Source organism: Coturnix japonica, chromosome 7 (assembly GCF_054131305.1).
Source record: "Coturnix japonica strain WE chromosome 7, WE-NBRP24, whole genome shotgun sequence".
Taxonomy (NCBI): Eukaryota; Metazoa; Chordata; class Aves; order Galliformes; family Phasianidae; genus Coturnix; species Coturnix japonica.
The window spans coordinates 13,443,983-13,469,667 of NC_140669.1; the positions used below are offsets into that span (position 1 = coordinate 13,443,983).

Genomic DNA, 25,685 nt, shown 5'->3' on the forward strand with positions numbered 1-25,685 from the left:
GAATAACTTGTGCTTGTTGAACTATTGTTCTTTTCATATACTTTAACAAATGGGGGAATGATGAGCTGAAACCTGAGATAAACAGTTACTGACAGGACATGAAGCATTTACAAAATACAGTGGCAGCAGTGTTGTACCACCATCAGTTTCTGTGATTTCTATGATCAGTTGGATTGCTTTTATATTTGGCAGTCAGCAAAATTTTATATTTGGTTTATAAGTCAGCAGTTAGACTTGCTTGTTTTCTCAGTGACCTCTTCTGCTCTTTCTAAAGCACCTTCCTTAAGGAATGAAAACTTCCTTTGCTACAGCATGCGGTGACATAATTCTGTTCCAGTTCTGCTGTCATTAAAGTAGCAGATGATTAGCGGGTGTAGTGAATGAATGCAACTGTTATGGAACACAGGACCATTGGGTTTTTGTTCGCTTATTTTTATGGCACTGATTAAAAAAAAAAAAATTCTCAAGGAAAATTCATTGGTGCATGTTCGGTAAGTCTGACTTTTCATCACCTGGTATTACTATGTGCTAAAAACGTGGCTTTTGAGGATATTGCTTTAGCTTGGCTGTAATGTCAGGGCGTGCTGAAATGTTGTGTAAGATGAAATGCAAGATAAGCGAGAGCAGCTTAGAGGTGAAAGTTGGCTGGTAATTCCCAGGGCTTCCTGTCTGCTTGCAACAACCCAGCACTTCTGGAGAAGCAGTAGGTGCTTCCCTGCTGGTAACTGCAGACATCAGAGTTGGACTTGTGAGGATGGATTAATGAAGGATGAATGCTCTCTGCAGCAGCATGATTTGCTTTGGTTTGAGTTGTGCCAGCCATTCATTGCTGCATGGCTGTTCTGTGGCATCGAGCAGAAGCAGAGCCCACGTTGTGCTGCATGTGTGGAGTTTGTCCTTTCTAAGGTTGGAATGGGCACATCCAGCAGCCTCACTGTCATTCTGTTTGTGACAAAGCATCACGATCCGAGTTCACTTGAAGTAAAGAATCACCCAACGCTTGGCTGATTTTCACAGCGCATGAGGTCTGATTACCCCAGTGCCCCATTTGAGCTTCTGGAAATTTAATTCATTTTTCCTTGTGTGCTTTTCTTTAGTGTCTGAGTTTTTCTTGCTGGTCTACTCTCTTACTTTCAGTAGTTGGGCCCAAATTATACACACAGATTATCGTCTAAGGAATGTATCTAGCGAGGAGATGCAGAAAGAAGGCAGCTTTCTATCATGGAATATGTTTGTGTGTTACTTGGACTGATTTTTTTGATATTTCAAAGCTAGCAGAGATCTATAAGATGATGGAAAATGGTTTCCTTTGCAGACATTGTGGTTACTTAACATTCAGTATGGATTCTTCAATATATCAATCATTTCTTTACTGAAAGACTAAGGAACACTTGATGAGAGATAGTGTGCCTGTGCTGCCCAGCTGAGGCTGCACATTTGTTTCCAGTAGATGGCAATAGGTGTTTGGATCTGAAACTGTGCTCAGAAGGATCTGGGGCCCGCTGCTGGCGGTGCAGCTTTCTCTGTCTATGCTGATCTCGGGCAAGACAGGCCTGATGTGAAGCACACGGCCTCCCCATCCTGCTGTGCATCCCTCCAGAGCAAAATGGGGACAGAGAGGTGCTCAGGTATGGGAGAATAACAGCAAACCTCTGCTTCTTACAGCAAACCACCTGCCTGCTGACTGCCCAATGCTGCTGCCTTCATTGCATTAAAGTGCTCCAGCTCCTCCCATTGAAAAGCTTGTGACAGGGGGTCAAGAGAATGGAGCCTGAGGTGAGTTTTTGCTTTTCATTTGTTTTGGATTGGTTTAGCTTTGTCAGCTATGTTGATCCAGTCAAGCTGCATCCCAAGCCAGCTCTCTGCCTCCCCTCAATTGGAACATTGCTTTTGAGTTAGCTGGCAGATGTCTGAAGACAATTTTGAAGGCTCCCCTTCCCCCCATAAGTTCAAACTAGAATTGACTATCTTCAGGGGCAGTCAGGAAGGTCAACAAGCAGCAGATATTTCCCTCTAGGCAGTGTTTTTGGCTGCAGGCTATTCCCTAGTAATGTAATGTACACAGATGGGGTCCAGGTGTGCTGGCAGTGCAGGACACCTGTAATGAACCCACTGCCCCCTACAGGTACCATTTCATTCTGCACGGGCAGGCATAGTGCAGCCAGCATTCATCAAAATGGTTTAAATGGTTTTTGGATGGAAAACGATGCACTGAGGGAAAACAGATGGCGGCAATCCCCAACTTAAAGGAGGGGGACAAGACCGGTTTCCCTCACTTTAAAATACCCTTGTCCAGCTAGCCCCAAAAGTGGCTTATGTCAGGTAATGTTCTGAGATGCTGCTTTATGATTATGCAGGGAGACACACAAAGTATGAAGCAACTCCCCAGCACCTTCCTGAGGGCTGGTTTTTAAGCCTGTCTTTTAAGAACTTCAGCCCTTCCACTTAATGCAGAACTAGCAAGGGCTGCATTGTCCAAGCGGCTGCCTCCTTTAAGGTGTCTTAGTGAGGACGAATACAGAGCTATCTGGGGAATGCTTCAGAAACTGTGATCTACTTAAAATACACTTTTTTTTTTTTCTTTTATCAGATATTCATAGTGCTGCTCTGCAGATGTGTCAGCTATCCCAGGACTGATGGCTCAAGGTAAGTGTGTACACAGCATCCCTGCACTAGAGGGGAGTAGGGATATCAGTAAGTGGGTACTGTGCAGTACTGCTGTGGCCCCATCATCCCTTGGTAGCTGAGAGCTGACTGCTGCTCTGTGTCATCTGATCTCATCACTAGCCAGCTGCATCTAAAATAAAACAGACACGCTTTACCAGTGAAACAGTGTTTAATATAGTTAAATTACTTAAATAGATTTCAATTTCCATGGGAAATCATAACTGTATCCATTTTTGCAAGATCCAGAGTAAAGAGTGTGTGAATACCCCTTGAAATGATCATGACACACTGTCAACAATCACAGCTAGAGATACTGGGGACTTGATATTTCATTGACAACACGACCTCGTAAGATGAATCAAAAGTTAAGAAGACTGCAGACGTTTGTAAAGCAGAAAGCAAACCTAAAAATGAGTGTATGGCACGGAGGTAATGGAGCTGAGTGAGGGGATCAAGGGGGTGGAAGGTGAAAGGGGGAAAGAAATGCGTGATGGTGTGATGCAACGTAAGTATTCTGTGAACCAGGAGGGATGTCAAGGAGCAAAAGTATAGTACAAGGGCAGACTTGGCAGTTTTACAGAAGTCAATATACTATACTTTTCAGAGATGTTTCCTAGTGGAAGGGGAAGGAAGGGGGCAGTGCCATTTAAGCTTCGCACTTAAATGGCTTAATGCTAGGGTTATGCTTAGCAATATGGCAACTTAATTAAGAAAGACCCATGGATTTTTACTTATTCTTGTTGTCAAGTAGGAAAAAAATAAATTACCACCACAGTGCAACCATGAAGCTGTTAGTACTACAATAATTCTGCCCTGAGAAGAGTGGAAAAGAACTTTATTAAACGTCAAAAGATTGGAGCCACTTTTAGCGCTAGCCAAATTCAATATCAAAACTCGCCCCTCATAGAATATAAAAAATAGAACTTTTTAAAATCTTATCTTTTCTTTAATAAAATATCAAGGGATTTTTTCTTTCGTAGCTAGAAAAGGTACATAAATGGTAACAGTGAACTATTCATAAACCCCCGCTAAGTGATAAAGATGTCGGACACAATATCAACGGCACTGTATTTTAAGGTCACTCGTCTCATACACACATTTGCCATCAAAGCCTCTTTTTGAAGATCAGCTAAATAACTCCTGAAAATGGAAAATATGTGACAGTTTAAATAAGTGCTTACTACAGGAAAGTCAGCTCTATGCTGCAGTACATCGTTCTTCGCAATGTCAAATGGCAGTTACAATATCAGACATCTCTCATAGCATCAGATCCTATTCATCCATCTCTGAAAAATGCTTTTTTTCAAATAGAAGTTCAGATTTCTTTTTTTTTTTTCCTCATGAGAGCTCCCATTACAGTTAATTAGAAGGTTTGCTCAGAGCTTTTTACCGTGCTTGACAGATACCGTCTCATTAGCTAAAGCTCATCAAGTCAGTCCTGTTTCCATTTGTTAAGATGCCACCCTCTGTGTGAACGCTGCATTGTGTGCCTTGTTGGGTTTGTTTTGTTTTGTTTTTTTTTTCCCTCTTCTGAGTTGGATTGCAGATTTTTCTGGATTTTCCTTTTAAAATGCATCTGATTCAGCCCGGAACCTCACCTGCTGTTGTTGGACTGTATAGTGATAATCTGAAAACTGCCAAGTCTGTGGTCAGAGTATTATGCACAACAAATTACACCGAAGTCTAACAGGTTATTTACACCTCCCACCACACCTTGGTGCAGACAGCCTGCCTTCTCATTTATATATCATTTACAAAATATAGAATTTGGTATTTGTTAGATCTCCATGTTTTCAATATTACAAAATAAAATAAAAAAAAACAAAAACAAAACAAAAACCCAACCGAAAAAATAACAACAACAAAAAGAAAAGAACCAACCCACAACAGATTTCAGGGGAGTTCTCTCCCACCACGTGTCTCTTGTTTACATTTAGTCTTTCCCATGTAAACTGATAGATACCAAGGATGAGCACAGAAGACTTCTTAATAAATACGTCTGTAGAACCTTCTTGCTTGATTTCAGTCTTCCCCAGCGTAGGATGTGCCAGCCCTGCTCAGAAGAGCAGTCACTGAGCCATGTAAAAGAAGGGAGAAAAGAAGGCCGGGGCTGAAACGTCTTTTCGCACTAAAACATCGACGACGCCATTCTAAAAGGCCTTTTTGTGTGCTGCGACAGTGGGTGTCAATTTTGAAAGCCCATTCAAAACAGCTAATAAAAGCACAGTGGTACACTTCAAATAGCTGGCAGTATGGGATGGAAACGTTATGGGAGTGCAAATCCATTCCAAAACAATGCTTTGTAGTGAATCATACATTCCTTCAACCAAGTATATGTTGTGTTGCGTCAATAAATATTTAAATAGCTTCTTAGATCATCCTGCAGTAGCAGCCTTTGTAAAAACTCCAAATTCACATCTCATCTGTGAATGCTGTAGTACACATCTTTGGTCGGTTTAGCATTCAGCCAGGAGCAAATCCCAGGTGGTTTCTCTCCGTTGCCTTTGGGGACAGGTGGCCAAAGAGTTTGCTGATACCAGCTCTAAGAGTCTCTGTGTGAAACTGCAACCGCTTTACATTTTAGATGCGCTGCCAAAAGGTGATTCTTCACAATCTTCTGCAATGCAGATTCCATCTTTGAGCGATGCTGCAGTTAGTGCTAACTAATTGGAGGCCCTTCATTTAGGAAGTAGGTGGTCATTTCTCCTTTGCCTTTGACCTTAATGACCCCTCGGTATTCCAGCTGATAGTTGTTGGCTGCTAAAACCTGGTACATGTCTGTGGTTACCTGAGGAATAAACGAGAGTTAATGTGTGCCTGTCATGCTTTTCACACAGTCTGTTTGTTTGCTTTTGGGGTGATCAACAGGTAATGTTAAAGCCGGATCATTTTGTTTCTAAGTTGACTCTCATATCAGTCACTGAGAGATTTGGTACCAAAAGTTGCAGAAGAAACACAGCCTTTAGAAACTGAGCAGCTACAGAAGCCGTGCAGGTACATGAGTTGGAGCCTTCCTATTGCTGCAGTGTTGCTGTGTTGTGAGCGAGAATTGTTTGGGGACTGTCCTGTGGGACAGTTTAAAGGGTGCTGGATAAACACTGATCCAGTTATCTGACAGCTTAGTTGGAAAGAGACAGCGTGGCTTTCCCCCTCGGATTTTACATCAGTTACTGTAATTATTTTTTACATCTCTTCAGTTTCTTCCTAGGGAACAACAATCTGTCAGTGTGGGCATAAGTGACACAGGTGGTAGAAATGAGATTTCCAGTGAGCGCCTTACCTGAATCCTGTCGGGCACCCCTGTGCTGTCCATTCGGCTGGCTACATTCACTGTGTTTCCCCATATGTCATACTGGGGCTTACGTGCCCCGATCACCCCAGCGACCACAGGACCAATATTGAGGCCTAGAAGTAGGGGAGGAATGCATCACGTATGATTATTTTTCAGACAGGGTAAGACATTGTAAAGAAAAGCTGGCTTCTTTGATCAGCTGCTCGATCCTCAGCTACTTTCCAGTGCCAGACCATGGGATAAGGGTTATTTGCCATCCCACTGCCAAGTTAACTGGACATCTGTACACAGCTACTGTGACGCTGGGCAGCTGCAAGATGGGCACTGTGGCATCCTGAAAGCCTCCTGAGTAAACTCCACGCTTGACGTCCTCACTCTTTAATCTCCTATCCTGTCTCTTTTTATTCCAATGTCCAATACCAGCTGTTGAATGGTGGAGCCTGGCACCACAGGGAGCGTGGGCAGAAAAGCACATGGCAGGTGCAACGAGCCCAAGCAGAACCACCACGTGTGACCGTGCTGTGATAACTGATTCTGTGCACAGAGCTCTGTTGCTCGATCACTCCTGGTTCTCCAGGGAGCCTCGGTAATAACATCTCAGCCTTAACTGCACTGCTCTGACATTTCAGAGAGGCCAAAGCAGGCAGACTGTTATTTTCCTGTCACTGGGTACAGAACAATCAGTGTCCCCGCATAGCTAAGGTAATGTCTATGTTGCTTTCTCTCTGTAAGATCCCTGCTGAGAATGACAGCTACCGATACTTAATCCCATAAACACAGCGACATTACCTATCTTCATCTGGAAGTTGTTGAATGAATGTTCATTAATGTATTTCATTTGGTCCATTAGCCTCATGGCAAAATCAGCCAGAGCTTTGATATGCGTCTTCCCTTCCTTGTCGTAAGTGGAGTCGTTGAGGCCTGACGCAGCCATATATGTACTGCCAATTGTTTTGATCTTCTCCAGCTGCCGAAATTGGTCTTCACTTATTATCTGTGACACGAGAGAATTGCAAAGGAACTGAATGAGCTTGTCACATGCATACATGCTGCCATGTCCTTGCCAAATGCCCTGCCCTGCTACGAGCACTACAAAGTGCCAGACAGAGTCTCCATTACTCAAATGACAGAAGGAAAGGGGATTAATCATTCTGAGGATGGATGAGGGAAGGAGAGGGATTTTCACCTGAAAGAAGAACTAAAAGACTTTTGGAGTGAGGAGAAACGAAATGTGACGTGAGGATTCGACAAGCCCCCTTCCTTCATAAGCTCAGTAAAGCCCAAACAAATGAACTCATCTCTCAGTTTTCTTTAGCAGCACAAATTTTCCGTGACTTACTTCATCAAAATCGGCGATGATCTCATTGAGCAGCCTCAGACACTCCACCCCCTCATTGTTGGCCTCCAGCTCCACGTAAAACTCGGAGAAGTTGCTGATGGAGGCGAACATGACAGCCACGCACTCACAGGACTGGTAGTACAGTTCATCATTGCGCCGCTCCTGAGCCAAGAAATGGGCTGCCACATCCTTCGGCAAAATGTTGTGGAGGAGGCGTCTGTTATAGGCCTGCAGCTCCTCCATCTCTTCTTTCTCTTCAGTGGCCTAGTTGAGAAGGGTGAGAGTGACATGCTTATATCTTTAGGTTACTGCTCTGAAGGAAAAAAAAAAAAGCTGAGCACGAGCTTGCAGGGAGGACAGGAATAGAAGGAAGGGGGGAACGGCAAAGGAGGGCAGAGACAGAGCGATGCAGGATCCCGTTTTGTAGTGGAAGGCTGTCTGTGCGTGTGTGTCTTTCTAAAAGCCAAAGGGCTTTTTGCCTAGCTGAGTACCATGGCCCTTCCTTTTCCACAAGGTTTATGGGGTGCTGTGATGGTCGTAACATGCAGTTACAGTGGAGCCCTTGAAACAGGTTGGACTGATGGGCTGAAGAAGAGTTTTCACCAGCCTGTAAAGCCCTTGGCTCTGGTGGCAGAAAGGGAACATGTGGGCAGAGGGGACCATGAGGAGAATGGGCTGCTTTGTTTCTGCTCTAACAGATGTGGATTTGAGGTTAACATTCAGCTGGAGCCAGAACTTCCAGAAGGATGCAATAGTTCTTAGAAGTTCTAATAGTTCTATAGAAGACCTGTGTTCCTCCAGCTGTGAGCCATGGGCAGAGCTGAGATGTGTTCTGCTTGTGTAAGAATCACACAGGACACCCTGCTGTCACTCATGGGCACACAGTAAAAACATTAGCAATGAACTCAGGGATGGGAGCAAAGCAAGGCACTGTATGTAGCATGTTGGTTACCCAACACTGCTGCCTAGTGGCTAATGAACGGAGCCTGGATACTGAGCCACTCCCACTGCTTAAGACAGGGAATCAAAATCCAGCTGTGAATCTTTCACATCCCTGAACACAAAAGCTGAACTATGGGAAACAAATCAGTGGTAAGAGCTGCTTATATTTACAATTGTTGTTTCATTACAGGTTTCTGCAACAGTGACATGCTCAGGTGCCCGAATTTGTTAATCTACATCTTCAGATCTATGATCTTCTATGGCAGGGACCATCCCGAGTGCAATTACAGGGAAACAGAGGGATAAAGTGAATGACCAGGATGAGAAGTACCCAGAATGCAAAGTACAGAAGAAGAAAGGAACATTACCAGTGTGCCCAGTTATATGGCAGATTCAGCTAAAATTCAAAACCATTTTATAACGCTCTGAAACTTGTGAATAACTCAGCAGTTTTATTCCAGCCAACCCCAAAGACTCCAGCTCTCGGTATTCCTCCAACACAGCGGTACCCACTAACCTGGAGTTTCCAGAGGAAGTCAAGCCTTGCAGTGGATTCCACTTGCTGGGCATGCAAGTACAGTGCCAGGACAAAGACCGTAATGATGACAGGGGTAACGATCTTCAGTGCAACTCGTGTCATTGCTGGAGAGCTGTGGCCAACAAAGAGCAGGATTGCCAGGTTATTCTCAGTGTGAAGGGACGCAGCTCAGCCCACACACCCCAGTTCTCACTTTAGGGCTAACCAAGCTCTGAAGAAATGGCATTTTTCCTTCCCCTTGAAGCCCACCTTGCTCAAAGGAAAGCAATGCCTGAAAAAAAACCTCAGGACTTCGGACTACAGGTGCTCGTTTCTAAAGCTGAACCTTGAAATCAGAACTGCAATCCAACTTCCTAACAAGGGTTAACATCGACCTCAAAGTCACTTGTAAGAGAGCAGCCATATGAGCTCAGCCACTGCTACACTTGGCAAAACCAAATGCTGGCAGCTCTTTAGGCTGCATTTACTGTGTCTCTTGCACTGCCTTCCCCAACTTGCAGCCTGGAGCTGTTCTACACTTATTGCTCCCCCACTTAGCAACTCCTAAATGCCGCTGTTTTATAGAAGCGCTGATAGCTGAAAAGAACATTAGGGTACATTCCCAACCCTTCTGGCGAGCCAGCAAATAAAAATGGTTTGAATACGTTAGACAGCATGAGAATGTTTTGATAAAAGCTTCAGTTTGTAACTCCAGGAATGATCTGTGAGGTGCTCCATAAAGGAACAAGTTCTCACAGGGAAGAGGGTGCTCAGGGAGCATCAGCTGAGATACAACCTCAGTGCAGTCAGGGCACCTGTACTGCATTGCCCCAGCACACAGCAGTGCACATCCAAGTAGCAGGCACTGCTCAGAGTTCAATGGTGCCGATACTGTGCCTCGGGAACAGAAAATGCCTACTGACAAAACCCGTACAGATACGTAATGCCAAAGCGACTCACCATGGTAACGTTGAATTTGTTGACATGCTGGAAGAAACAAAACATACAGACATGGTTAGTGGAGCACCCGCCCCTCTGCACTTAATGCAACAGACCCTCTGTGGTGCGGCACCGCTGCCGCTGAGCGGGGCTGTAGCCCTTTGAATGCAGCCAGCAACAGAAAGACCAGGGGAGAAGAAAGGTGGTTGTGATCGTTAACGTGGTTCAAACATCTAAGGAGCCTTCAGAGTCATTGAATCGTTTGGGATTTTGATGTCAGTGTGGGATATTTAGCAGACGCGTGTGCATCTGTCACTGCTTCATTAGGTCAGGCATTAAAAACGGATACAAAGAAGCTTTGGGGGAAGGGCTCATGAGAGAGCTACCTTCCTCTCCATGCACTGTAACACAGGGACATGCCGAGCCCCTTTACCCCTATCGCTACTCACTTCTGCAAGGTGCTCATCTCCTGTGCTGTGCTCAGCTCCATGTACTGCACCAAGAAAAGCCCGATGCAGGTCGCTGCTACTGCTCACTGCATGTGGCGTGCAAAGGGCTCCTGTGAAGCAGAGCTGCTGAAGATGGAGGGCGAGCTTTTCTTGCAACCAAAGGATGGAAAAGAGCTTTCTGGTAGGTAGCAGCTGGCTGAGTTCCTGACTGATTGCTTGCTTAATGCTGCTGGTTTCTTAAGTGTGGGTGGAGTATTAGGTGGCTGAGAACCAGGATATGTATCTTTTAAAACACTGTTTATATAGAAAGCAAGGAAGCACTGGATTTGCTCGTCCTGACTGTAGGGACGTTGATGCACTTAAGAGTCTGGCAGGCTGCTAGTGGGATCCAGCTTTAGCTGAGCATCTCACATTTGTCCAGGTGTGTCAGTGTGCAGCTCGCTCATCACGCTGCACAGTCAGAGCTGGGAATGATCAGAACTGAAAACACCGAGGGAGCCAAATGGGGCATAACATTAAAAACGAAAAGCACAGCTACTCTCTAACCTTGTTTGTTAGAGCTATTTGCTGCAGCTCTGAGCATGCCATTCCTTCTGACACGGATTCTGCAACCCGTGCTGCCTTGCACAGATATTTTCCCTTGGCCGGCTCCAGCACTGACCACACAATGAAGCCCAGGTCATGTCCAGCTGGGGACCCAGCCTTGGGCCAGCTCCTACACTGCAGGATGGATGCAGTTGGAGCTGCCTGCTGCACATAGTATGGTTCCTCAGCTCCCCTACATCACTGCCTGCTCAGGGCTGACTGCCTGCTCTCATTATCTCTCAGTCTTATGACCAGGCTGTGGCAGATCTGACCCTCTGTGCTGGGCCTGCAGCTCACTGTGGGTGTTAAGCTTGCTCTAAAATCCTCAGCAGTAACGCAGACTGTGGAATGCAGCAAACGAGCTCACATTGGCCCACTGCATCTTTAAATCCAACGCATTAATTTCATCTCCAGCATAATGAAAAGCTAAGACAATAAATAGTAGCTCTGTGAATCCTGTTGTACTTCATGTGTCACTGTGCTGGTGTGGCACTGCAGTCAGGACGAGCAAATCCCAACATGCTACAGTCAGCCTTTCAGTTGCTTGCACGCTGGTTGGTTGTACACAGAAGTGTGAAGCGACATCTGCATCACTTCTAATTAGTCATGGCCCGACAACAGCTGCAGAGCAGACAGTAATTATGGAGCTACAACTGGCAGCCAATTAAAGTAGCATTAGGTCATGCTTGCCTTTTTTTTTCACTATCAGCTGGACAATAAGGTCCATCTGAACCACACGTCACACGCTGAGCTCCCACTCCCGGATGCACAAAGGGACGGCCAGGCTTTGGGGCACTGCATAGCTGTGCTTGGGGCTCTTAGCACAAAACAAATGCAATTTAATGAGAGGTAATACAGCACCGCACAAAGTTATCTCTGGGAAAACCTGTTAACCTTCTCCACTTTATTACTGCCATTTCTGATTGTGGAATGACGCCCATTATAGTTCTAAGTGCTCTAATCTCACTTAGTGCTCGACTTACAAGAATTAAATGATATTTGGGATAGAAAAAGCTTTCGTTTCTCTAATTCTGTTAGAAAATGTGAAATAGCTTCCACTGCTGGACTACACATCACCTGCAAAAAGGGGTGAGGGGAAACCTCGTCCTGCCGTACCCTCACAGAAAGCTCCAGGGGGTTTCCTACATGATTTTATTTGTTTGAATTAACAAAGCAATTTAAGGGATTCCTGCCAATGGATGTAAAAGTCACACCTCTGTTAATTATTAAGGGCAGCACAGGAATGGTAAAACACAGAAGGTATTTGTGCGGTAACCAGGCACATCCAGCTTGTGGGGTTTAATGAATAATAAGAAATTTGAGCAATTACACAAGCTGCTTCTTAACGTACAAAACAACATAGGTCCACAGGCGTATTCTCCATCACCCTCATGTCCTAAGACTGAAGCAACCACAGCTGAAATCCTTGACTGATAATTTACCTAAGCTGCCCTTTAAACCACCATCACTGGAAACTTTCCCTCTTTGGTTATCTTAGTCCTTACCAGATCTTTACCATTAAAGAGCTTCTCAGTGCCTATCCAAATATCCTTTGCTGTGATTTAAGTCATGACTTCATGTTCTACCCACACTCAAGCACAACTGTTGCCCACAAGGGGAAGTAATCAAAACAAGTCGTTAACAAAACAACACAACCCCAAAGCTGTGGAAGGGGATGAGTTTATGACTGTGCCTCAATTACCTCCCTGACATGACCTTCAGGAGAGGGACAACCCTGTCACTAGATGGAGATTGGAACCATGATTAATATGTGACCTGGGGACGACAATCTACCTTCTGTAGCAAAAAAGCACCTGGCTACTCCCAACCAGACCATGTCCCTCAGCTGGAGGTCGTGGTGAGACCAAGGTGATGCGAACACATGTCCAACAGCAGCCAAATGTCAAACACCACATGATGCCACTCCAGCCTGGCTGTGACACGCCAGATGTCTAAATATCGCAGTGGTTCATTATCACATCCCTGATCCACCTCAAATTTGCTGGAGATGTTTTTCATTTTGAGAAAAGCCATTTCTATATTGAGAGTATATTATCAGAAGAAGTGAGAATGACTAACTGCAGCTCCCCGTTTCTGCAAGAAAAATAACAGATCCACTCTGACTGCAGTTATGTTTTGTTATTAATAGGAAGTTCATTAGTCAAATCCCAGATTTAAGAGTTCTTAAAGGGAACTGAGATCCCCAGCTTTGAAGAGCTGGATTGCCTTTAATTCAATTCACAGCCATGCCTGCCCTGCTACCATGCACTTCCCATGCTTGCACCATGGCCTTGGCACTCCTGTCCAGTGCTACACTGAAATCACTGGCTGAAAGAAATGAGGTGAAGATTTCAGAAGTGAAAGGCACTTACTAGGTGTTAGCTGTAACCAGGAGATCTGCATTGTCAAAAAGGTTCACCCCTGGCACTTCCACAATGAGAACATAGATAAATTCAATGATTAACATAAGGATCAGTTTTCCAATACAGCTGATCTGAAGGAACACAGAGCAGGCCAGGAGACTCAATAAGACACTGTAGGTAAAGTACTGTATAAAGACAAAAAGGGGGGAAAAAAACAGAAGAGAAATGAATGTCAGCAGGATAAATCAAATTTGAAAACAAAGGAAACCGAACAGAGGGATAAGAAAGGGATTGGGAGTCACGTGGTTGAGCTGAATGAACATGTAAACTGGGTTCTGCTTGTGGGAGCCCCCAACACTGCAGGGGATTTCAATGTTAAATCTGAACTGAGGACAAATACGTTGTTCTGCTTTGGACATTATTTGTTTTACCCTCCAGAGGCACAAGGCTCACAGCTGGAGACCCTAAAGCTTCAGTGCAAGATCCCCCTGGACATGGTTGTTAAATTAGCAGAAAGCATCAACAAGTTATGCTGAAATATTTCCTGTTTTATACTAGAAACCTGGCCTTGAAGTCAGGTCTTTGCACATTACACAAAACCAAGGGTATTAGCAATTCACACCTTACGCATCTTGAACACATCCACTTGAGGCCAATTACAAGGTATTACCCTACTGATGTGACACACTGAGCCCACTGGCAGGATACAGGCTCCTACCAACACTGGGACCATTTATTCTACCAGCTGTGTGGGAGCAGAGCCCTCTGCAATGCTCTGCCTTAGCAGTCACCAGGTACAAACTTCTGCCATTCTGACAGCTGAATGTTTATAGCATGCCAGTGCTTTCAAATGAGCTCAGTGGAGGCATGTTATCCATCTCATCACCTTCCACGTATCAAATCTGTGAGGCTTTAAGCTTCTAATCTGTGCAGACAGAGTGTACCAGACTGTATCAGAGGTCTGAGACAATCCATCCTTTTGAAAAAGGTTAAAAGCAAGCCTTACTTGAAGAATAAAGATGCTGATGTCCTGAGCTCACTTATTAATAGTTCATTGCTGATAATTTCAATTGAAGAAAATCACTTAACGGCTTGTTATTTGCCTCCTCAGCTTCTAGAAAATTCATGGATGTTCCTCATGGCTGAGGGGCAGGATCCCACCACATCCTGAAGGGACACTGGGAGCTACAGGCAACAGCGGCACCAGATCCAACATCTACCCTGCAGAGCACATGGGAGGGTCTCCCCCCTCCTTAGCCCACCAAACAGCAGAGGCTCCAGGTGGTGCCAGCATCCTCTGCATGCACAGTGGCTGCTCCCCACTGCTTAGAAACACCCCTGTCCTGAGCTCCTCACTGCCTGTTTCCAGTTCTCCACTGTGCCAGATTTTGCTTCTGGGACACACCAGGGGTCTTTGTGGGGCTGAAAGTTGATGTCATGGTAGTGTGAAAAACCTCACCAAATCAGACTGTGACAGTATTTCCATTGGGTTAAATGGAAACCAGTTCAGTAGGAAATCAGGGATATCAGTAGCATCTTGGATGTCTGTATGGTTATAAATCAGCCATAAATCTGAGAGATCCCCAAAAACCCAGATGACCGTGACATAAAAACCCAAATCCTTAGGGTTGTGACATAGAACTCATAGAAAGATCTTGACTAGCTAAGCAAAAAGGTGGTTTTCCTGGAAAAGTATTCTACCACAGTGGAAAAGGTATTTGCTTTTTGTCATTAGAAACAATCATAAAAGCTTCCCAGCTTCAGCCCTGAGGGAACTTAAACATGAATATGGACTCACAACAACAACTTCAGACGCCCAAGTTTGTGTTGGTCCTATAAAATCACCCAGGAGCAACCTCCCTCCCTCTGAATCATTGAGATTTATCGCACACTTTTACTCCCCCTTCTCAGATCAAACAAATGCAGCCCATTCATTTCAAGCTGTACCTCTGGAAAGTTGCAGTTGGGCAAAGGACTGTCACAGAATCCCTGCAATGTGCCCAGGCTGTAGTTGGAAGTCAGGTTGCTGATAAGGCATATGTCCACCTGGTCAGGGGTGATGTTGTATTCTGCAGCCATGCAGCTGGCAAGATCCACTGTGCTGCACATGAACTGAAGAAAAAGATGGTATTAAAGCAAAAGGCACAGACAAGGAAGATAAAAGCAAACGGTTTGTAACAATTAAAGAAGCCCTTGCAAATGGCTCCAGCAAAGGAATTAAGCAGTGCACAAAATTAAATCACCAGGCTGTGTTTTACTGTGTATACCAGTAAGCACTGCCTCAGTTGAGGCTGTAACAGAAAGCAGAGTCATAGGAAGTCTTTGGAGCTACTCCTGAGTCCCATGGCCACCTCTAGTTTTCTCCCTTTCTTAAAAATGGAAGTGGATGTGTGTAGGGGATAGAACATTAAAGTGGTTCCTCTAAATACATGAAGCCTTTAAGTCATTTGTACAAGTGAAAAACCAGGCACCTGCAGGGTCCTAGAGAACAGCCAGTCTCCCTCCGAGCCTGAAATCAGCAAAGTTGGTTGCATACGATGCAAAACCAGCCTGGTCCCAACAGTGCAACTTAAAGCAAAGTCGTTACGGCCCCTGGTAAGCGATTACTACGCTTGGAGCAAGACTTGGCACTGTGCAGACGGCCAGAGCGAAGCCCACGCGCCACTTCAGTCCCACTCACTGCTGTGGGAGTTAAATGACACATGGGCCTCGTGCTGGCCCTTCTTGCTGGGATACGTGTCAGCCTGTGTGGACTCATAGCAAAAGCTTTTACAGAACCAGGAAAGAACACGGGCACAACTGAGTGCTAAGCACACAACAGGCTATCGGTGTGCAGCGCTCTGCCTCCCGTTTCCTCTCCGTGCCTGAAAAGCAAAAGGGGGCTGACCTCAGATGCTGCGAGCATTAAGCAGGATTACATTAAAGCCAGTGGCTGTAAGGGTCACGGTGCTGCAGTGCGCCAATAAGAACACCATGAAGAACTGAGTGGGCTGAGGGAATTGATGCACATACCATGTTGACAAAGGCAGAGAGAAAAACCAGGATAATGGCAAAGACTCCGACTAAGGTACTATTGGTCCTGGACTGTACAATCTTCTTAGAAAGAGTCTGGAGTGGTGCTGGGAAAAGCTGGATGTGGGAGAAAAAGAGAGAAAAAAAGAAGACTAAATAAACATATGAAATCATTGCTTATTTTACAAATTGCAACTTGCATTTGAGCTGCCCACATCCTTCAGCGCGGTGTCTGTGGGGATGCTGCACAGGGGTCAGAGAGCGGCTGATGGGATGGCAGCTCTGGGACAAAGGCAGGCAGGAACATGACGGTCTCGTGATGGAATTTGCTTATTCCTTCCCAATGGGGAATGTTCTGCCTGCTCTCAGTTTGTGAGCTGTGATAGCACTGTTCACAGGGTTGCTCTCATCCTGGGAGAAGCAAACCACAAGTCACCTGTAATTGAAATAACAAGGAGCTGGAGCTTTTAAAAAAGCAGAAATGGGAAAAAGAAGAAGAAAAGTGTTACATCCCTTTGAGCAAGAAGTAATGCTGCAGCACTTTGCGGTGCCATTTCAGCAGCGCAGCTAAAAAGCCCTGGCCAGCCCTGTGCTCTGTTCCACCCTGGCTGCAGAAACCAGCTGGCCTCGGCTTGTGTGCAGCATGGAGAAGGAGCTAAAAATAACCTCTGCTAAGGGCAATCCCTGCACTTCCCTAACAGCCCATCCCAGAGATTGCTGTTATCAAAGCTTGAAGAGTCCTTCTAATTGCCTTTTAACCACGCACCTGCAGCACTCTTGGTTTCCAGGTGCTGCATTGCATCCTAGGAAGAAGCAGTCTGTGTTAAAACCTAACAAGGAGTGCTGTGCTGTGCTGTGCTGCAGGGGTCACACCTCAGCATCAGCCAGACCTCCTCGCACTGCATCAGTGCAAGACCAGAGAAGTCCAGGAGACACTGAAACAACCCCTTTCTCTTCCCACTATCTTTACTCAGCACCACTAACCCAGAGCATGCTCAGAGCTGGAGCAGCAAGAGATGGGCGCAGCAGATCCTCCATCACGCTGTGACTGGGGAGCACCAGCCCTGCAGTGCTTGTCCCCTCCGGGCTGCTGCTCCAGGGACTCTGCTGAGGACTGCCAAAGTTTTCCATAGTGCAGCTCCCCATACCCACACGCTGCATGAATAACCAAGCCACCAGAAGGTATTTTTAGAGACACAAAGAAGCTCGCGGCACAGCAACATGGCACTGCAATTTAACTATGACTAATGTTTCTATTAAAAGTCCTGCTTTTCCCTTTTATCCTTCACTCTTACATCTTTAGAGATGCAACGATTTGTCAGTGCATAGCTTCCCACACAGAGACCCTACAGCGTAATTACAAAGCAGCTGATGCTGATTTGTTGGTGACTTTCACAGGAAGAAAAGAGAGGCCGACACGGTGACAGCTTCCTCCATGAGGTAGGAGAGGGCCATTGTCTGCTTGGGTGTACTGCCCAATTTCCACTGGATGAGAATGAGATCCATGGAAAGCTCATACAATCCCTGGGCTCAGGTGGTCTCTCTCTGTAATCTTTGGCAAATCAGGCATTAAGTAAAGCTTGGCAGTGCTTTGCTGTGAATCTCGGCTCAAGCCTCTGCTGCCAGTGATCCCCAAAAATGCCTGACTCTGAACCAAGCCTGAGATATCAAGCAAAGCTATCAGTGAAAGACACTTAAAGTCTAATGAAAGCATGCTTGGTTTTGTTTTTGGTTTCTTTTTTTGTATTAATCTTGGTTCTCCTTTGAAAAATAGGGAAGATCTTAGGTCAGTAAACAAGTGCAGCTGGAAAAAGTCCTGAGGAGGCAACAAATGCCAGAAGCCATAGGAGGTTAGGATTGCAATGCAGAGCACAGCAGCACAGCTGTGCCTCACATCTGAGCGGCCTCTGCCTTAGGAACAGCCTTCAGGAACACTCTGCACATGTGTAACCTCTCATTTTACAGAGGCAGTCACAGCGACCAGTCATACTTGAAGACCTCTGTGGGAGAAATGGGGGCCCTGTCCCAGCTCTGGCAGGTCAGCTCTGCTCTAGCAATGTTCCTTCTGTAAAAGTAACCACAAGTCAGGGGTATAACAACTCCCAGAAAGAGCAAAAAAGAAAGAAAAGTGGATAGCTACAACAAAATTAAGTCCCTTGTAAGAGAAGCAGAACAATCAAGATGTTACAGTGAAAATCTGTTCATTGTTGGTAGTTGGTAGTTAGCCCACTGGTTCGTACTGTCCAGAACCCTCTGATCCTCTTATAATACCTCAAATTGAGCCTGAACAAAGGACAGAACATGAGAGGGCCTAATGCAACGGCACCTCCAAGAGTGTACATGCATCTCCTGAGAAACTGGGCTGACGGATCTCACTCTGTGATTTGAGCAGCCTGGATTCACACTTGGGTTGCCACACAAGCTTGAGGCTGCTTGTTAATTCTCTTAAAATACCTGTGTGAAGAAAAACAACCCCAGTGGGATAAAGTCAATTCCAGTTCATTCTGCACAGAAATGAGTAAGCACTGCTGGAAGATGTAAGCTCCCTTGAGTGTCTCCGAAAGCATAGAGGAACCAAATCATAGAATCCTTAAGGTTGGAAAAGATCACTAAGATCATCCAGACCAACTGTCACCCCATCACCGCCAAGCCCACTGTGAATGTGAATACAGAAGGGGAAAGTAGGGCACTGAGGTCCAGGTGAAAATCCTAATGGAAAAAAGCAATAAGTGCTAGTGCTGTATTGAAAACAATCCATGCCATCCATTAATTTGCATGACAAAAATAAGATAAAATAAAATACAATGAATAAAAACTGTACTTTGCAATAACAGCCGATCGCAGGCAGGAAGGTAATATTTCTCCTCTCTATCTTCTTAAGATACATTGTGGACACAGAAAACCACTTAGATAATTGCTGCTGTGTTGTGAGATGACAAAGAAATAGGAAGTCTTTAAGTTCCGAGTTTTCAATTTGTAATAAAAGCCTTTGAGACATTTTGAAGTACATTACGATGATTCCGGAGTAAAAGACAATATCTCCAGGCAACTTGATGTTGCAAGTCCATTTATGTAACTTATTACACTGAGATTTATTAGTCTATAAAAAAGAACAGTTTTCAGAGGTGCTTCTTCCTTTGCCCGAGAGAGAAAAAAATGAAATAAAAAAGAGCTCCTAGCCCAGTTTCAGGGGGGGAGAGAAACAAGAGGGCAAACTGTGCCTATCCAAGGCCCTGTCTCTGAATCCTCTTTCTTGAGAGTAAGGGCTAACTTGAACTTTTTGCCATACGTGCTCCCAGCAACGTGCAAGTTAAATTTCATGCAGCAGTTTGGATACCAGGAGTTAAGGATTTTAAGAAGAAACATAGAGTTGGTAAGTTAGTAGCAAAACAGATGTCTGACAGCGGAGTATTTGTGAAAGGACCATGGTTCCCATGACCTTAGGCTCTATTGGGAAGGAACACCATCTCACGGTGGCCAAGTCTTCACGGAGTATCAAAGTGAAGAACTAGAACTCTCTTGTTTATTGCAGCTGAAGGAACTTGGAAAGCCAAACTGGCTGCATTGGCAGGTCCAGGATCAACTCATAGTCCATAGAGAATTTTATAGTAGAAGATAATAATGACAGCAAAAGAAAATAAAACATGATCAAGTTGTCCTTAAAGAGCCTGCTGGCCACTGTCAAAGCCAGAGATGGAGAGGCCAAAATAGGGAATGAAGGAAAAGAGCTGCACATATCATGTAACAGTACAGCAAACAGGCAGAAGTTATGCTTACACTGGTATCCTGGGGTGAACACCTGCTTTCCAACTTAGTGTGGAATTAACCACTGGTATGTAAAATACATGCTTTCCTATCCCACATCTGAGTGTGAAACAAAACAAATAATGTTGACATCTCTGTGTCTTAAAATTTCCTCCAAAGGGTCTCTAATAGTGCCTTCCTCACTTCTGCACATTGGTAAAAAGGCTTGGAGCAACATGCAGAACTGTAATAAAGTAATACAATAAAGTAGTACCCCTTAACCAAGTGCTGCTAAATATGTTGACTAAAAAATTCTGTCTCGAAACACCAACATCTTTAATGACAGAAGCATCAGACAGGTAGCTGACAAGCCAACCACAGCAGGAAGTACCTGTTCCTAAACAAGTCATCTCATAATCAGATGTTGTGAGCTGAGGCAATAAAAAGGAGTAATCAAAAAGCTACTGGAGCCAGAAGGCTCTGTGTTTTCAGTATTTGCAATCTGTACATGTAATACAACGGTCACAATGAATGTTACACGTAATTACCCTGTGGGTCTGGGGCAGAATGCTGAAAACACACGTTTGGAAATACCTCATAAAATCCCATTAAATTCTGATGTTAGTCTGAATTCACTATGATGTCCCGAAGGCAGCCTAAAGCCAGTTGCAGGCACCAATAAACAGACCTCATTTACAGAAGCTTGGGAAGTCAAGGCAAAGAAAGCAAGACTGAACATCCTCTATGGGTCACAGGGACTGAAGAATGCCACGTGCCTTTTAAATTTATCATTAATTCAGATCAGTAATAATGAAGAAATCAAAAAGTCCCCAAATTAAAACCAAAACCTTTAAATCTGTCAGAAGAAGTGAGTGTTGCCATCCATCCATGGAATCTTGAAAAGCCAGTGGGTGACAAACGACCCCATGTGCTTTGAAATCCATCTGGTAGCAAGTCAATGGAGCTTGACTCCTTTAGAGTTCTGAGTGTACCACCTCTCAGCTTGAGGGACACAAATCGTCCCATTAACACTGTTACATCACAACTAATTGCTGGTGAACAAGCAGGACCAATAAGATGCTGCATGTGACTCCCTTTAGAAATCTCATGAGCCCAAGGGAAGCCCCATGAGTTGTTAAACTCAAATTTAATCTAAGGCTTTCATTGAGAACAGTTTATAAACTCTTATTAAACAAGAGGCAAAGCTTGATTCTCCAGATCTAGCTTTCAAAAACCAAACAGAGGTGAAAGGTGCGAGTCTGTCGAGCTCCCACCTTCAGCTGTTGGAAATGGCACAGAGAAGATAACTACAGGGAGGTAAATCATCTGCATGACATAATCCATTACCTAACTGTCTTCTGCAGAAAAATTAATGCTCCTGAGCTATTTTCTGCTAAGTTCTGAGTAACAAAGCTCAGCCTGGATTGAGCTGCCTGAATCTGAATCCACATTCAGACCCTGCTAGAATAGAAAGACCCCCAAAATAGCGTATAAAGCCACCTATCATCAACATTTTAATACAAATACCTGTGAGTGAAAAAGAAGAGCCTATCACCCTTCCAAAACACTGACTGCTATTTTACCATAAAACATCAAGAATAATTAGTATGACTTCAGATTTCACATTTCTCTGCTTATCAGAAACAGTTGCAAGAAAGAGCTCTGTATACTCATCTGAGGGCCGATAAAGTTATATATGTTTATGGCTTTTGCTTCCCCCCAGGACATTTTTCCTTGATGATATTTCGCTTCTGATTATCTGCCTACCCAAACATGCATATGCAGCAGGGGACGGTGCACAGGCTGCTCTGCAGGAAGTTTGCAGGGAAGAAACGAGTGATCAGTGTTTTGTTCCACATTGGGAAATGTGTTCTTCTTATATCAATATGAGAGTGCCTGCAGAGAGAGTGGGGACTTAATAGACATGCAGATCCACAGAGTGATTAGTGCTTGCTGAGCTAAAGAGATGCCAACCCTAACATCTGTTTGCTGTTCGTTCTGTCTTATCAAAGCCTTTTCTGTAACCTCTATCACACAGTGCGGACAGGATGGCTAACAAAACATGCTCTGTTAGTCGAAGAAACAAGTTACTGATCCAGTTAGCTTCAGCAAAGGACTCTACAAAGAGAACACTCTGCTTACCTTTACACAGGAGTAAATGATGGAAACAAACACCACCGTGGTCAAGATCAGGAAACAGGTCAGGTAAAAACCCAGCATAAACGTAGAGCTGAAAGCAAGGAGACTTATTTTTAATGCACAACATATAGAAAGCTACAGCTCTAATCTCTAGACTAAGACATCTGTACAAGCTATGACACACCTCACAGGCTTTCCAATTAGGATAGCAGTAGGAGATGCAAGGTGCCTTGAATACCAACAGATAGGCTGCCCTATTTGAATTACTCACACAGGCTGCAGAGCAGAGAATGCTGCATCTTCTACAGCAATCTCTTTCCTGCCGAGGTGACAGCAGAGGGACTGAGAAGTATCTCCTGTTTTTGAGGAGGTGATGGAACACTTTGTTACAGAGGGTCAGCCCTGCTGGTTGCGGGCTGGAGACCCCAGGAAGGAAAGCGTGCTGTGCACTGCAGTGCAGCTGAGTGCATGTGAAATCCACAGGGAAGGCGCACTTCATGTTAAGCTGATGAAACCTTCTTATCTGTGCCCCAGGTAGACCTAGGAAGCCTGGTGCTTTACTGAGGGAATGCACAAGGGAAAAGCTCAGTGGGGACAGCCCTGCCACGTCTGAGCTCCGTCCTGTGTAATGGAATGGGAGCAACCATGGCACAAGGATGGGGGTAAGAGCTTTAGCCTGGTCAGCCTGAGATGTTCCTCCGCTTTCTCTGTTCCTCTCAACTTTGAAGTACAAATAGGACCTCAGGGCCAACTTTGTACTATGCATTTTTGATGTGTTTTGATCATGGAGATATTCAACAGCAATTTTGTACTGATTGGTCTCAGTATGAAAGGACAGGCCCCCTCCCAGGAGTTTGTCTTGTTCATAATTTAAAGGAAGTACTCTTGCAACGTGACATTAAGGCTAACCACACCAAAGCCAGCTGGTCTCTGTGTTCTCTCATGACTATTAGGATAATTGTACTTGCTAAGTCACTGTTTGAGTCTTTGTGAAATTCATTAAAGCGATTCCCCTTTATCATCACAAGTCACCACTGCCATTTTGTCTCTAGTGTCAGACTCAAATTCCACACTGTGCCTTTGATGAAGCTCTGATGGTGTCATATACACAACTGTGGTTTCGGTTGTCACTTAACTGTTACCTTCAACAGAAGAGCAAAGGTATGCAAGTGAAATATCAGGAAAAACAACCCAAAAGTTGTGGGAAAGTATATCTGATCTGCAGTTAAACCACAAACTCTTATTTTAATTCCAATCAAGTTATCAGGCTACTTAAGGATGCTTAAAAACATACCAAAAACACTAACCACCCCCCTCCAGGCCACGTGGAAGGGGATGGAGCAGTGTGACATTTATACCACACTGACATAAGGGATTGGCTCCTGTAATGCAAAAGAGTCAGCCATATGGTTGATGCAGATCAGAAAGTGTCAAGTTGTCATCTCAGTGTTAAACTGGGTTTTAAGGAGAAAGCTTAGTGGCTGCTTAGGGAGTTTGATGAGAACCACAAAGCCTCATAGAGAGCCTCTGCATGTGAGAGCTCAAAGGGGTAATACCCAGCCAGCAGATCCAAAGTGTCAGCCATTAGTAAGCGAGGCCAAGCTCTCTAAGAATATTTTGGCCATTAGCTATGGTGTGGTAATTGCTCAGATCCATCTGATTTCAGTTTTGAACTTCTAGTTTCCCAAAGCGGATCTGACTGTTTACACAATGCATTTGCACAGATGTTATTTCGCTGATCTGATACTTCTGTGAGCAGAAATGAACGTCCTCTTGCCTGAGAGAGTGAATGACCTCAAACAACAGATCACGAGCTCTATCTATGACCTTCCAAGCATCTCCTCTGAATGGTACAAACCAGTCTCCACTCTGAAAAGAAGTGCAGTGTGAACAGACGTAGATGCAGTGGTAATGACAAACAATAGCACTGGAACTCTCTATTAAACATTTTTGTCTTGTAATGAAGATGAATTTGGAGCATTGTGAGAGCTTCTGAGATCTTGTTCTTCAGATTAAAAATGACTAACTCCAAATTTATTTCCAACACAGCAGTGTTCAGTGAATGATATATTATTGTTACTAAATGAGAGCAGAGGAAATACCATCATGTTTTAATTTCAAGGGATTTTTTCATGAACTCTTTGAGAAGAAATACCACGTCTGCAGAGCTCACTGCTGGAAAAGATCCAGAGAGTTACACTGCTCCTTTCAGATGCAGAAGCACACTGCAGTGGTTCAAAAGCTTTGTGTGCCACAGCCCAGAGGAGCTTATTCCACTTTAGACCCTCTCTTGCTTGGGGAAAAGAAATGACTGCATCCCTTAAACCCTGGGTGAGCTATCAAAGCTTAGGCATGTGTAGCCCTCTGTACTTTCCTACATCTTGCATAGCTGCTCTGAATCCAGAAGAACAAATGCACAAGAGGTTAAACCTCACCTGTGAAGCAAACCCTGAGATCTCAGCACTCCAAGCTGTGAGGCTGTGATGGGTTTTTCATCTCTCTGTTCTATTGCATTTAGATAAGGGGATGGACCAGCCTCATACTGTGAATGCACACTACGCCTTGATAGGCACAGTGAGCTTCCATTTTAGTGATATTTGTTTTCCATGGCCTTATAAAAGCGCCAAATCAAATTTTGTAAGGTGGAGGTAAATGGCAGGAGAAACTGTGCTGGAAAAACTGGAAGACTCACATGCCAGTGAGGAAGTTTAATATTGTGCTAGAAATGAGTGAAAACAATAAGCACCACACATGAGTCAAGAATGAATTACTGAAGAATTTTCTTTTCCCCTTGGTGCTCTGACTTATCAAGAAAAAAATAACTAAGAAATGCAGGCAAAAATATTGGGGGGGGGGGGGGAAGCAAATGGAGGCAAAGGGGTGATAAGATACTCACTGTGGCACGATAATGATCTGAACAAAGCAGATGAAGAGGAAGACTAGGGAGGCACAAGCCACATAGGCTCCAAACCTGTCATCCACCTGCTTGGAGTACTGAAAAAAAAGCAAACAGTGCTACATTAGTGGGAAAACTGGCTGCTGCCTTCATCCAACAGTTGTTTCTTGGCTTCTGTTTAGGTTCTTGGAAAGAATTGTCAGTAGGAAAAGACCAACACTACAAACTCCCTCGGTGCCTGGGCAAGCTGTAAGGTTCTAACCCTTATAATGTTCCAAAGACCAGGGAATAAATCAGTACAGCTGGATGGAGAGAGGGTTCAAAGCATGGTCCTGGTATCAGAGAAATGGGGATACTAGGGAACAGGATACCAGGTCACTATCGACAAACACAAACTTCTTCCATGGGAAGCTTCCTCCAACAAGAATGAATGTCACTAATGAGAAAACCTTAGATTTTTTTTTGTGCAGACAGCTTGGCTCACTCTAACGATAGTGTGAGGATGCTGTGGTTTTCACACAGTCACTCAGTCCAACTGCTTGTCAACATATCAGTCACATGGGAGCTGCATCCGATTCCCAAAGATGCTTTATTTAGCTTAAAGCACGGTTCTCATACAAACGGTCTCAATGTTTGAACCATGAAATGAAAGGTGCTCAGAACAGGTGAACTGCTAATTTCCTTAGCAGTTTTCAGCTATAAAATTGAAGAGAAGGAGTGGGGGTAAATTACATGCTTGTGCTTTTACTTGATCCCACACAGATTCACTAAATAGCTATAAATCCTGCAAAAGTCTGTTTT

General features: G+C 44.5%; 1 protein-coding gene and 1 long non-coding RNA gene across 4 annotated transcripts in view; one reads left to right on the plus strand and one right to left on the minus strand.

Annotated features, from left to right (window-relative positions):
- Positions 1 to 361: 361 nt before the first annotated feature.
- Positions 362 to 15,047, plus strand: LOC116653690 (uncharacterized). Of its 2 annotated transcripts, XR_014947906.1 has the most exons (5): positions 362 to 491; positions 1,666 to 1,776; positions 2,591 to 2,646; positions 8,431 to 10,326; positions 14,205 to 15,047. It is a non-coding gene; the product is annotated as an uncharacterized LOC116653690 (long non-coding RNA). The 2 variants fall into 2 exon arrangements; XR_014947905.1 differs by lacking the exon at positions 362 to 491 and having other exon boundaries at positions 578 to 1,776.
- The window catches only part of ADCY5 (adenylate cyclase 5), a 187,554-nt gene continuing 164,686 nt past the window's right edge, over positions 2,818 to 25,685 (minus strand). For both annotated transcript variants that reach the window (XM_015868778.3, XM_085552315.1), the window contains 11 exons: positions 24,885 to 24,982; positions 21,992 to 22,079; positions 16,106 to 16,222; positions 15,041 to 15,205; positions 13,103 to 13,278; positions 9,718 to 9,744; positions 8,758 to 8,890; positions 7,299 to 7,562; positions 6,749 to 6,953; positions 5,948 to 6,072; positions 2,818 to 5,455 (listed from right to left, as the gene is read on the minus strand). In XM_015868778.3, coding sequence (XP_015724264.2) covers positions 5,327 to 5,455; positions 5,948 to 6,072; positions 6,749 to 6,953; positions 7,299 to 7,562; positions 8,758 to 8,890; positions 9,718 to 9,744; positions 13,103 to 13,278; positions 15,041 to 15,205; positions 16,106 to 16,222; positions 21,992 to 22,079; positions 24,885 to 24,982 — 1,527 coding nt within the window. In that variant the 3' untranslated portion in view covers positions 2,818 to 5,326. The remainder of the gene's footprint in view (positions 5,456 to 5,947; positions 6,073 to 6,748; positions 6,954 to 7,298; positions 7,563 to 8,757; positions 8,891 to 9,717; positions 9,745 to 13,102; positions 13,279 to 15,040; positions 15,206 to 16,105; positions 16,223 to 21,991; positions 22,080 to 24,884; positions 24,983 to 25,685) is intronic.